Below are 13,111 nucleotides of genomic sequence, written 5' to 3' on the forward strand. Positions count from 1 at the left end.
AGAGCAGGTCAACACAGTAAGTGTTGTAAGTGCTGAGTTACACCATTTCCGTGAACTTTATGTCTGCCAACTTTTGCCATTTCACTTTTCTATGGTCTTTAAATGAGACTTTTACCAGTTTGATATGTGTAATAATCTGCGCAGCTGTGTTTAAACCTTTTAAAGACTTTTTATAGTTACATTGTTGTTGAAGGCTGTAGACAGGCAGCTAAGTTAAACCTATCAGGGTTCACATTCACATCCCGCAGGTGAAAATAATGTTTTCAGTCTTGATTCGAGGTGTTTGACTTTTAAAGAGTCATAAATTATTCCACAATAGCAGAACTCAGAATGAGAGGTCTCTGCCACCAGCTGAGTTTATTAATCCTCAGGATGTGGCTTGCATCCTGTAATCTGAGCCTAAATAAAGGGATGTAGGATAGTGTTAATATGTGGCAAGCTATTACCAACAGATCTGAATGAAATAAAGAATCAGTCAAGAACCTTGACTTTAATGTGTCCAGGGATCATAAAAACCTTCAAACTTCTCACAGGATCCTCTGAATCAAACTGGGTGGCAACACCAAAGTTGCTAATAACTGAGTCATGGGATTAGCAAGAAAAAGAGAGTAAATGAAACGAGGAAACAGGGAATAGTATGCAGAGGGGGGTGGATAAGAACAGACAGCTGGCAGGCTGAGTGTTAAGAAAGTTTGGACCACGAAGGTTGCAACAAAGACATTTTACATAACTGCTGCTGTATGCTGTGTCCTCTCATCTCCCTCTGTGCCCGAAAACTGATCTATCTGCTCAGAATTGATGACAATCTGCTGCTGCTGTGACGATCATGCAAACAATACAGAGCACAAAACTAGCTCAGTCTAGAAAACAAATCAGACAGTCTGATCTGAACAGGGAAAATTCTTACATGAACAGTTCACGTGTGGTCAGTCATCAGAAAACGTCACTATATGTCCAGCACACGGTCACTGCCACTTGGAATTCTTTTCCCCCTCTGCCTGTGTCTACCCCTGTAGCTTTAATGAAATCAGCTCCAGCATATGTTAATGCAAATTGGGAACTTGCCGCAGCTTCTTCTTAAAGCCTCTCAGTGGCACCTACTTATTCCATGAATTTTTATGTTAAAGATTCCCATCAGTGCTTTGGTCATTTTGGTGTTCCACAGAGGACATTTGGATCATTGCTATCCATTTATTTATACAGCTGTGGAGGAACTAAAAATAGGTTCACATTGCGTTTTTAATCATTCTGTGTTCTTTTGTAAAGATACTGAGTAACGCAGAAAAAGATGTATGCCAAAGTTAATCCCTCACTGATCCAATGCTTTCTATTTAGATTTATGAAAGCAGAAATCCACCCTCCGAGTTACAGCCTGTTGTTTTTGATGACTGTCAAAGGCAAAAAAAAATTAGCAATTTAGCAAATACACTTCTCTGGTACTGTCAGGCTGGATCAAAATCAACAGAACACAAGCACAGGTAATGTATTATGTTTTTCGTTCCTCGTATTCTTTTTCTGGCTCTGACCAGGTTTTCCCCCGCCTCTTGCCTGTTGGCAGCTGGGATAGGCCCCAGCACCCCAGAGACCCTGAATTAGATTAAGCTGGTATAGAAAATGGATGGATGTATGGACATTCTTCCTTGTTAAAATCCAGCACCTACATCAATCACAATGCAACTCCACCACAGACTTCAGCAGGTGATTCGACCTCATGATGCTGCAGGTAATAGTCGATAAAGCGTTCAAAGTCCTGTGGCCTGAGGAGGAGATAAAGAGCCTAAAGATGTCTGGTAAGCTCACTTATGTCCAACTTAATATTGCCTGATGTTTTTTTCTTTTGTTTTCTCATTTGTATTGTTTTTTGCCTCTAATCTTTTGAAATGTATAGTCTTCAGCCTTGTCTTTAGCTGACTGGTGACAAACAGCTTAGATTTGAGTCTTTTTTAACAGTACCTTAGACCTATGGGCAGACTTTAGTTTACAGTCAAGTAAGTATCCCTGTTGAACTAATTTCTGGAAATTTTTCAGAATACATAAAAATATTAGCATTAACAAAGAGTAGAAGTACTCTAAAGTCAAGCTAGACAGACGGATAAGTCAGTACTGATATATGTGCTGTCTTGTCTGACAATGAGCTCGCTCGTTTTTCTCGGCCTCTCAGACTTAACTTGTGACCTGCCACAGTCCCAGCTCTCAGCATATAATCTGGGGAGTAACACGTTGGCATACTCAATAAAAAGGATGGCCAAAACTACTTAACACAAGATCCGCACTGAGCTAGGAGTGATGCTATATTTCTGTCTGACATTCAAGGAAACATTTGAATCTCAAACAGGAAATCCTAGAAAGGGTCAAAATGTCATCTGTCCAAACAACTGTTTGTGTAACTTTTTCCACTAACAGGATATGCTTTTGGGTTAATTTATTCATACTGTAAACCAAAACAAATCTACACCTATTGGAGGGCCATTAATATCATACTGTTCCATTACCAAACTAGTGGTTGTATTGCTCATGCAACAGACGTTTTTGGCATTAGATTACTCCTTCCCGCCACATGAGCATTATGACTCATTCAACGCGAAACTGCAGGCTCAGAACACCCGAGTCCGTCTAACACCACGCTGCAATACACAGCTGCATGTGCTGCTGTGTCAGAGAGAGAAATGGACAAAGAGAGTCGACTTCCATATCACTCAGAGCATGACAAACACACGCAGACATGGAGCTGGTGGAAAGATATTTTTCTGCAGGCGGACAACATACACACAAACGCATGTGCGCTTTTCCCCTTTCTGCCTCACATTCTCACACAGACTTGATTTCAGAGATTTTGTGTTTTAGCTCCAGTTGGTTTGCGTCAACCTTGAACTTTATTTGTAAGCTTCTTCATCAACAAAAATGTTTCCAATAGTTGTAAACCTTAACATTTTCATGAGGCCAAACTCCACTCTGATATCATATATGCTTTATTTAAGCATAGGGCAACTTTCATCGTTGGTGGTTTCCCACCATTTCTGGTCAGGAGTTAAATCACCTTCACATGAAAATGGGACCTAAACAGTGCATACATATAATCTAGAGTCATTCGCCTCTTCTGTTTCAATTTCTGTTTCAATCCTCAAACCACTCATGTTCCTAAGATTCATAAAGATTACAACACTCTGATTGCCTGATTTTTCTGTCAGATAAAGTGATCTGCATACACCATTCCTTCTTTTGGAAAAATGGTCGTTTGTGTCTTGGAACAGTAACACCATGAGCCTCTCCCGCACTTGCTGACATCCTTCTAGAACCTCCTGTTCACCTTCCCTCTCCACACACTCAGAAGCCGCCGACAGGATACAACCACAAGCAAAAATACTATCAGTTTACCGTTTATGAAAGATGTCAAAGACAGAGACTTTACTGATCACGATCAGAGGATACTGCTAAAAAAAGATTAAAAACAAAGGTTGCAGGGAGCTCATAAATCAACTGATTGTGCATTATCACCGTCTGACGATCCTGTTCACGACTGTCGCCACACCCCTCACAGCTGTGTTCCTGTATGTGCGTTCCTGTGTGCGTATCTATGTGTGTAATGTAGCTGTTTCTTCCAGTGCTGAATGAAAGAACATCTTAAGATGCAGACATGCTGTCTAGTGTGAGTGCATCTCTGTAGGCGTACGCCTTTAGAATCTGTACGATTCACGTCAGTGGAAGCTCTTCTCCTACACACATAACCGTGTGAATGCATGCGCACACACACAAAGACACACACACACAGAAGGAGCTAGAAATAGCTGCTCTATATTTGAATGAGTACAGTCAGAGTCAATGTCTAATCAATGTCTCGGCTTTTCTGTCGACTGCTGCCTGAAAAAAGGGAACACACTGCTGGGTGGATGGATAACACAGCTGAAACATTATATACTGGATATAAATGGACAGAAGGCCTTTCGGTAAGAGGAAAAAAAGATGGCACACATTTATGAGGGATGCCTCTATCACTTTTCATCTAAAAAGCCATGTAAAGTAAACATTTAAAATAAGTTGGCTCCAAACTCTGGGATGGTTCTCCATTCCTAAGACTCAATCTCTTTGCACGCTGTTGATGTTCCGTTACATCATCTCCATCCTAAACTTGTGAAAATGTCCCTTGAATTTGCCCGAGCACTCATCAAAGAGGGCAATCAAATACAGTGAAATAACTTTATGACATTCACCAAATTGAATCAAACAATGTGATGACATTAGCCCTGGCAGAACCCATTTCCCATATTGATACTTTGATAAAATCCTATTAGAGAAGGACATAGTAATCAGGAGTGATTTAAAATTGAAGATAGTGGAAATGAAGACTTTTTACCCCTAAGTGGACAACATCCTTTGGTCCAGCATTTTTTACAAAGAGAGCCTCTCAGTTTGGACCTGCTTCTATTACAATGATGATGCTGTGATTCTTGCAATGGCACATACGAAGCAGTTACTGCCCGTTTCCATGCAGATGAAATGATCCTGGTTTCATCAACAAAATTTTACAAGATGTAATAATCTATAACTAACCCAAGACATGGTTTTTAAGGCCAAATGATTGATATTTGTCAAAATAAGAAAGCTGTTGATACTGATAAATATAGCAGCACCAGATACAGAAAAAAATTACCCTTGTTAGAGGTCAGGGATAATTACTCAGTGATACAAACTAAATACTTATGTCTTGGCAGTAAATCAGCACCGAAAACAATTCTTTTCACTTTCAGTGTGTATACTGTCTGTTAAAACAGCAAATTTTAAATTCGAATGAAAACATTATAGCACGTATTCGGTTGTAAGCAAACACTCCAAGTCACTCATGTAGATTGTGCAGCAGTGCTAAAGGTTACCCAGCAGGTAAGATGTGTTTCAGCTCCTGGAGCACAATGAAAGTAGAATGCTGTAAAATCTGTGAACAAAAGTGCCTTTACTCCATTACATTTATAACCACGGCTGCTGACAACAGTTTACTGAAACAACTTTAATCAAATTCAAAGGACATCTGATAGTTAAGATGAACCTTGTATATAGTGGTTACTCTGACTAGTTCTACTCGTATGGAAATGCTCAACAGCTGCAAACCCAACAGGTTGCAACGCCACACTGTCGATAGAAATGGTGTCTATTAAGACCTTAGGTACTGTGGCATTCTTCTACTGAAAATAAAAAATGCACAATTTTCTCAGTCATAGCTAATGTTGGAAATGAAGGCACAGTCAGTCTATATTTAGCCAAATGACTGAGCTGAAATAACCTGTGCTCAGGTAGAGTGCAATCACAGAGAAGACGGGTGAAGGAATGCTGCTAGTAATAAGTACAAGCTGTACAATGATGCCATTCACATGCTGAAAAAAAATCCCAGCTGCATGAAAGATGGAGCAGTTCTCATTTTTCACACTTTACATTCTTTGATTTGATCATGTTGATTGCTATTGCTAGAGTTAAATGCTTGATTCGCTCTCAAAATGATGAGGCGTTATGACAAAGCATCAGAGACTGTACACACAGCCTCAGAACCTAATACCTCGGACCAGGCTAGAAAAGTTGAGACCAAGTGCTCTAATTTCTCATTTGTCCCCAAAGACATGCACACACAAGAGGAAAGTCTTACCCTCTGGGTTTAGTGTACTGTCTTTTGTGCTCTTAACCGATGGTCCAACAGGTAGTGGAACGGGAAGTAAAAAACTGGTCTCGCAGCTCCCATGATGCCTTTTAGGGGGTGGGGATGATGGCAGTACAGGTGACGTCAGTAACGGGGATGAGATCATTGTTGCCATTGCTGCAGCGGCTTCTTTGCCGTCAGTAACCGTGAGCGAACGACGGACAGCCACATGTGGATAGTGCGTCCTGGGCGGACAGGTGGTTCCCATCAGGGTAAAATTCGGCACATTGGGCGCCATCACCTGTGAAACTCCCAAACTGGTGGGGTACACTCCGGCCATTACCATGGGAACAGACAGATGTGAACAGTCAGACATTGCACGTCTCACTGCAGTCCGTTGAGGCAGTTCATTACCGCTGGGTGTTTTTGTTTCTCTGTTTAATGTATCACATGATCCCACTCTCCCATCCTCGATCCGATGTGAATCTTGTGACATGTTGGGACTAGCAACCCCGCTATCTGTAATACACAATCCTATTTTCCCCTTTTCAGTATGGCTCAAGTTTTGTCTCTCCATCCCAAACTGCTCTGGTGGGCCTGCTGTAGGCGCTGCAGTGTCACCAGTTTTACTCTGCATTAGGTCAGAAGCGGGAGGAGCAGGTGCATCAACACCTTGTTTTCCTAAGTATGGCTTGAGGATTGGATTTCCAGGTTTACTTGCAATAGAATTTTCTTTCTTGTTTCCCAGTGGGCTTCCAGATGTTATCTTCTCTTCCTCTTTATGTTCTAGATTCAAAGCGGAACCTCGAATGGAAGAAGAGCTCAGTGGGATTATCTCCCCTGGCCCAGAGGCCTGTTTTGGAGCAGGAGGTAAGCCCTGGCACCGAGAAGCCACTTGAGATTCCTGGTGTTGATATCCATCTTTGCTGCCTGTATTTTTTTGCTGCAGATTACTTTGTCCAAAGTTGGCATTGGACGTAGATTTAGAGTCTGGGATAGAATTTGGAAATAATCTCCCAGGTGAAAATGAAGGGGAGGGGAAAGAAGAGGAAGAGGAGTGGGACAAGGGGCTGCTTGGGCTCTGTCCTGCACTCCCTAATGTACCCCCCACCATCTCCACCTTATGTCCTTCCTCCTTTGGACTCACCTTTTTGGACCCCTCCTCCTCTAATTGCAGCACTGGCATTATGAAATTTGGCATTCCTAGTGCTTCAGCCATTGTCCCAGATGATGTCCCCTCAGCCCTGCCTCGCCCTAATTTTACCTCATCTTCCATTTGAGTTATTCTGGACCCTTCCTGGGCTGTGACAGACGCCCCCGCTGATGCCATCTGACTTTGGCAGTGCCAGTCACTGTGTCGGGCAGAGGCTGGACTAGAGGGCGAAGAGGTCGCCAGGACCACAGGGATGTTGGCACCAGAGACTGTACTGGGAGGTTTGTGTTGTTGTTGTTGATGCTGCTGCTGCTGCTGCTGATGCCCACTGGATGGTTGTCCAAACCCACTGTTTCCACTAATGATGCCGGGCTGCTGCCAGGGTGAGCCAGAAAGGAAAGACATTCTCCCGCACTGTTGTCAGTCCTCTTGTATTGATCTTTTTCTTACTTGGTCTCTTGTCAGTTTTTCTCCTTCGTCTCTGGCTCTTTTATGTTTCCAGTAAGTATCCTTTTATTCTTGTCCAGGAGGCAGGTGTGTCCTCAGTATCCAAAGTGTTGTAAGCTTGGCAAATATAGGCAACAATTCTTTCCCCTTTTAAAAGTGATGCCGTGCAGTTGCCTGTGTGTGTAACTGCGCTGATGCTGCATGTGCCTGTATAAAGTGCATGTGTGCTTACAGCATGTGTGTGTGTCTGGTTGTCTCAGCCTCTCTCTGAGCGCTGCTCGGATCAGCTGTGGGGCTAAATTGCACCTTGCTCTTTCTCTTTCTCTCTCTCTCTCTCTCTCTCTGACATCACATAGTCACATGACAGCCAGGAATATTCCCTCATTCGCTGGAGCTAAATTTCAGCAATCTAGCCCCTGGTGACAAATGTACACAGGCGAACACACATGAAGACATAAGCTTGTGCATGAAGTACAACAGTGTATACTGACAGATCAGTGGTTGTTATTGTTGCTCAGCTGCTATATGACAGCCACTGTTCACATGCTGATATATTGTGAGGGGCACCAGGAGAGATTAGTGAGACATAATTGAAGACTGTCATCATCCGGACTCTGATAGGATATCTTTTATCAGGCCATGACTCATACGATAACAAAACAACTAACATCCTTCATTTAATAAATTAGGATAATTTAATACATACACATCCAAGCCAGAGGTTAATCTTTACTTCTTCAAACTTGGTCCATTCAGAATGTATTAACAATGTATCAAATTACTATATGAAAACAATATATCCACATCTATAAACCCCATTTCGACTATCAAAATTCAACAAAGCATGTGTTTTTCCATGTACCCATTCACACAAAAATATTATACTGTTTATATGCTCTCTAAGAATTCATTGCTTTTAGTCTCCACAAACATTGATCGATGAGCATATCCAGGGCAATGTGTGGGTTTGGTGCTTTGCCCTGATTTTCCAATTGAAAGATGACCATGTGAGCCACGGCCGATAAATGATGCTACGGAAAAGTCTGAGGCTTGACACTGACGTGCTAAAAAAAGCTCGGACAAACCCACTGTATGCTTCCTTCTCTGCACCAAACAGCAAAAAGAGTCGAGGCTAACTCAGGGTCAACTCGCACAGACCAATTAGGACTTTGCGGAGACACATAACGTTTCGCACATACTGACATTCAGATAAAAATCCTGTGTGCTCGCATTGCATGCATTTCAAACACGGACATCCAAAAAGGGCTGGGAGGAAATCTTTTGGATTTGGGCAAATGACAAAAATAACACCACATGAACCCAAGGGGACATGTTTGAGCACAGAGCATACGACCCAATGCAACAAGCTACACAGTGAAGCACTCAACAGGTTATGGGCTAGTTCACAGATCAAAACCTGAGCTTCAAGAGAGGGAATATTAACCAGGTTTAATTCTACGTCAGCTATGTTTTCAGTGTAACTTCAGTGTGTTCATAAATTCTCTCGGCTGCTCCAAGTGGAGAAAGAACATTTACTGTAGGCTTAGGTTTGCCGTCTGTCCTGCGCAAGTGGTTAGCAGCCGTAACAGTTTCAAAGGTGTTTGACGTTTGGCATTTATTTAGATATGACAAAGTTACAGATGCCTTTTTCATCGCATTGACTTGCTCTGCATGGCTGTATAATAATCAAAGCATAGGGCCACTTTCACAGATACTGTACGTCTATCATGATGCTGCTGTTACAGTCTATCAATAAAAGAGGTTGAGGTTCAGCACTTTTCATCTTGTTCAACAGATGGAGGATCACTGTGTAACAGTGGTACCTCTATCCTGACAGAAAAAAAAAGAGCTGGTGTTTTTTTTTTTAAGAATGGGGCAATAATCTCCAGCACTCTGCCTGGGATTTATACTCCAGCTTTGCAGGAGGATTAAGACTCTTCTGACGGCAAACTGTCTCATCCTCCACCCTGTCTCTCTTATCTGCCGGTTTTTGCAAAGCACAGACTTTCAGGTCTTAACAGCAAAACTGTGTGTGCATGTGCGTCTTTGAAGGTGCATTACGTTTACCTCAAATTGTATACCCCAGCGATGCAAATTGAAAGATTTTCCCTCTAGGGATTTTACTCCTATTTACAACGTGACATTCTGTGCAGCAGAACTGGCTTCAAGGAGCGCAACCATGTGGAATTCAGCATTTTCTTTGGACAGCAATCTGCTAGATTTTGCTGGTTGCTTAAAGCGATGAGTAGCATTTCTGAATGACCACCACCAAGTTCAAAAGAGGACATTTGCTCCATAATCTGCGCCATGAAACTATTGAAAAGAAATAAATGACTGGTTGTCTTGTAACAAAACTATGTCCAGATCAAGGATATTATACGTTAGCTTTTATAGTGTAAAACTCTAAGGAGAGGTCTAAGAAGATGAAAACAAGTGGAAAAAAAGCGTTGACAGCCGCTGAACGTGTAGACAGACGTTAATATCTCCCGAGTAACTTCAGGACTGCCAGGACTCAGCTGTCAGCAAGTCAGCACTGGATGTCAGTCGTCCCTCAGAAACACAGTTTTAAACTAAAATACAATGCCCTACAGAAAGTACTGACAAGCACTCTCTCCAGTGTCTAGTACGAATCCCACTTCAGACCCCCTCAACACACCCAAGGCCAGTGCCAAAATAACGAGAGCAGCAGCTCGTCAAGCATGACTGAGAATGAATGAGTATCATTACATAATCCTCCAAAAACAATTTGTCTACTGTAACCACAGAGGAACAGTGAGCCGTGGAGAGGAAGAGGAAGATACAGACGGTTGTTTTGTCTCATAAGACTTGGACGGGATGGATATTATGTAAGAAATCCAGGCAGCATTTCTGTTGGTCAGGCTCAGCGATAGCTTGAGTGAATATTCCAAGGGGTTTTAAGGTTAAAGAAGCAATAACTTAAGTCTGAGCACACAGACTCTGACACTTAAGAGCAGTTTGTGCACAATTTGGAAGACACAGAAGACTGAACCCTTGGTTATAAGTGATCTTCTTCACATACTTTATTCGCTTTGATGTGATAATCACATTACATTGTGTCCTGGTGAAATTTAAACTGAAATACATTCACGAGTTCTTTGTCGAACTGACACGTCTGAAAAGCCTGTGGCAGTGACCTTTAGCTAATACTGCTGCCGATCTGTTTCAGCGCAGCTACATGAAGGGAAGACATTTTTCTCTTCAGTTTGTACTGATTAGGGATTATTTCTTCAGCTAAAACGGATTTTTCTCAATGTCCTTATCATAAACTATTAAAATTCTTCTGTGTGTGTCGTCTTTTCTTTTCTGCTGCTGACGCCTGACTTAGTGACACCTGATGATTCTCAAGTAAGGAGTTACTAAGACAAGCACAAATGTGTCATTATTATCTATTTCTAAGTACTAACACAAAATCATGGTACTATGGTATTATTCTATATTGCTTGAGAACAAGTAAAACACTCACAATGCAGTTTGGTAATCCCTAAACTGATGATAAGCAGGACAGTGGAGTTACTATATTCAAACACACTGCCAGCCCACATTAAGCTCTGAATACGGCACACATTCACCATGGTATCATTGAACAAGCTTGTGCAAGGTTAAAACATTAGTTTCTGTCCAGAGTTGCATACCTTTTTTCCAAGGTCTTGTACTGATAATGGGGATGTCAGACTGATGTGCAAGGTCTTCTTCAGCATATCCAAAAGATTCTAAATGGCGTTAAGATTGTCTGTGCTGGCCAATCCATATGTAAAAATGATGCCCTCTGCTCCCTGAATCACTATTTTAGCCCAATAAATCTGGGAATATCATCAGGATAGAAAAAACTCAGTATGTTCAGTTAGCCATCTGAACTCATTCTTTTGGGCTGAAGTAACTGAAGTAACTGCAAATCATTTACTTTAATTAAACAAAGCCTTTTTGGCCAGATTGTGTGTTTTCAATTTCCTATTTCGATATTGATCATTCCACAATCACACCAAGAAGATGATGATTTCTGTTTACTGTGAGTAGTCTGCAATGAAAAAGTGGCCAGGTGAGATTCATCCAAAAGCACAAAGTGGAGGGCTCAGTAAAGTAAAAAAAAGGAGGAACCCCAGAACTAAAGGCTTAACAATCAGAGCCCACAGTGGGACACTAAAACTCTCTCCACAGAGCAACCTTGTCAACACTCCATAGTACTAGTGGGAAAACTTTTATTGGATGAATGAAACAGTTTTGGTTCTGACCCACAACAGGAAGCACTCGTTTTAGACTTCTCCTTATCAAATCCAACATTTACTTTGTTTGTGTTATTGATTTAAACACAATTAGTATGAATGAACTGTAATGTAAGAATAAACTTTCTCTGAATAAGAAAGAATAACTGAGTTGAAAACTATGTGTAAACTGTCCATGTGAGATTTAGCAATATGGTGCTAATGCATATTTCCTTCACAAGATTTGCTTAAATGCCATGTCACTGCTGCAGCTGCAGCTGTTGATCGTGCTAATTATAAGTTTGGAGCACATTGGGAAAAAAACACAAATGGGTGTTGTCATCTTTGAGTTATAACTCAGAGAGATTAGAGCCTTTGACATAAATTGTGCCTTAAAAGCCTTTTTTATTTTTTTTATTTTTGTGTGCAACTCACTCTGGCTCCAAATTCTGATCTTTCTTATAAAAAGATGGCCAAATCATCAGGCTAAATTAAAAAAAAAAAGGAATACACAAGGGCCTTCCAATAAAGATATCCCTCAGTTACGATGGATTGTGAATGCAATGGTTCTATGAGAGGAAACTGAGGCACCGAAACAGCCAAACACTTAAACTCCCTGATCAACATTTACTAAATAATGCATGGATAAAAACACTCAATCAATCTAAAACGTGCCAAACTAATTAAAAGCTCAAGTTACACTTTTTGTGACTGTTTGAGCAACTTACTGATAGTTTTCTTACTATCAGTAAGTCTTCGAAATAGGCCAAACTAAATCAATATCAGCTTGTCAATAAAGATCAGGAAGTACTGGACATGTCCATCAGTCGCCTCTTTGGTTCTGACTGAAACATCTAAAACATGTTTGGATGAAAACTGTTGACTTTGGTGAACTGCGCCTTTTCTTCAAACACCACCACAAGACTGACATTTTAGGTTTTTATTGATGCATCTCAGCACATTTTCTGACTCTTCCCTTTGCTCCAACACCAGGTTCAAACTGTCATTTGTTCTATAAAATATCTTAACAGAAACTGGGTCAGTCGGAAAAAAAAAGGGCTGTACTTGAGTATAAACCTACTTCCTATTTTGTGTTAAATAGTAAATCCTAACATGCTAATATCATGCTAATATTGTCATTGGGAGTGCTTTAGCATGCTCATGCTACTTGTAGCTCAAAGTACCAGTGCAGTTGCAGTAAGTAGATCATCCCAGTGCTGTAAGCATGGCTGAGAGATACGATTAGCTCACACATTAGTGCACATGTGGACTCTGCAGCACTGGGCATGTCATGCTTCATTGCCATCCTTTATTCTGATTCTATACTTTTTTGTCTTTCGGAGTTTGCTTCTGCTCTGATAATATTTGACACATCTTCTTAATCTCTCACTACTTTCTGAGAATAATTTTGGGTATTTTTTTGGACTATGAACATTTCTACGAAAGCAAAGATTTTAAAGGAGATAAAGTTTTTTTAAAAAGAAAGAAATGGTAGCTGTGTGCTCATATAGAATTCCTTTGCTTCAGCTCTACAATCACTTCCAATCTTTCTTTTCATTAATATGCTAATGGACATGGCTGAGTCTTGCCTATGGAAGGCCTGCTTTATCATTAAACAGTGAGGAAGGATTTGCATATGAGAAGTTTTATGACTGAAAATATGAGGTTGTT

At 41.0% G+C, this 13,111-nt stretch overlaps 1 protein-coding gene across 5 annotated transcripts in view; it reads right to left on the reverse strand.

Annotated features, from left to right (window-relative positions):
• Positions 1-13,111, reverse strand: part of LOC140268816 (uncharacterized) — an 83,327-nt gene that overhangs the window by 25,734 nt on the left and 44,482 nt on the right. For 4 of the 5 annotated variants that reach the window (XM_072363805.1, XM_072363804.1, XM_072363803.1 and 1 more), the window contains exon 1: positions 5,630-7,468. The exons of the other annotated variant lie outside the window; for it this stretch is intronic. In XM_072363805.1, coding sequence (XP_072219906.1) covers positions 5,630-7,178 — 1,549 coding nt within the window. In that variant the 5' untranslated portion in view covers positions 7,179-7,468. Of the gene's footprint in view, positions 1-5,629; positions 7,469-13,111 lie in introns of those variants that run through there. 5 annotated transcript variants of the gene reach the window in all.

The sequence above is a fragment of the Leuresthes tenuis genome, unplaced genomic scaffold, assembly GCF_036924035.1.
Source record: "Leuresthes tenuis unplaced genomic scaffold, fLeuTen1.0.hap1 SCAF_14, whole genome shotgun sequence".
Taxonomy (NCBI): Eukaryota; Metazoa; Chordata; class Actinopteri; order Atheriniformes; family Atherinopsidae; genus Leuresthes; species Leuresthes tenuis.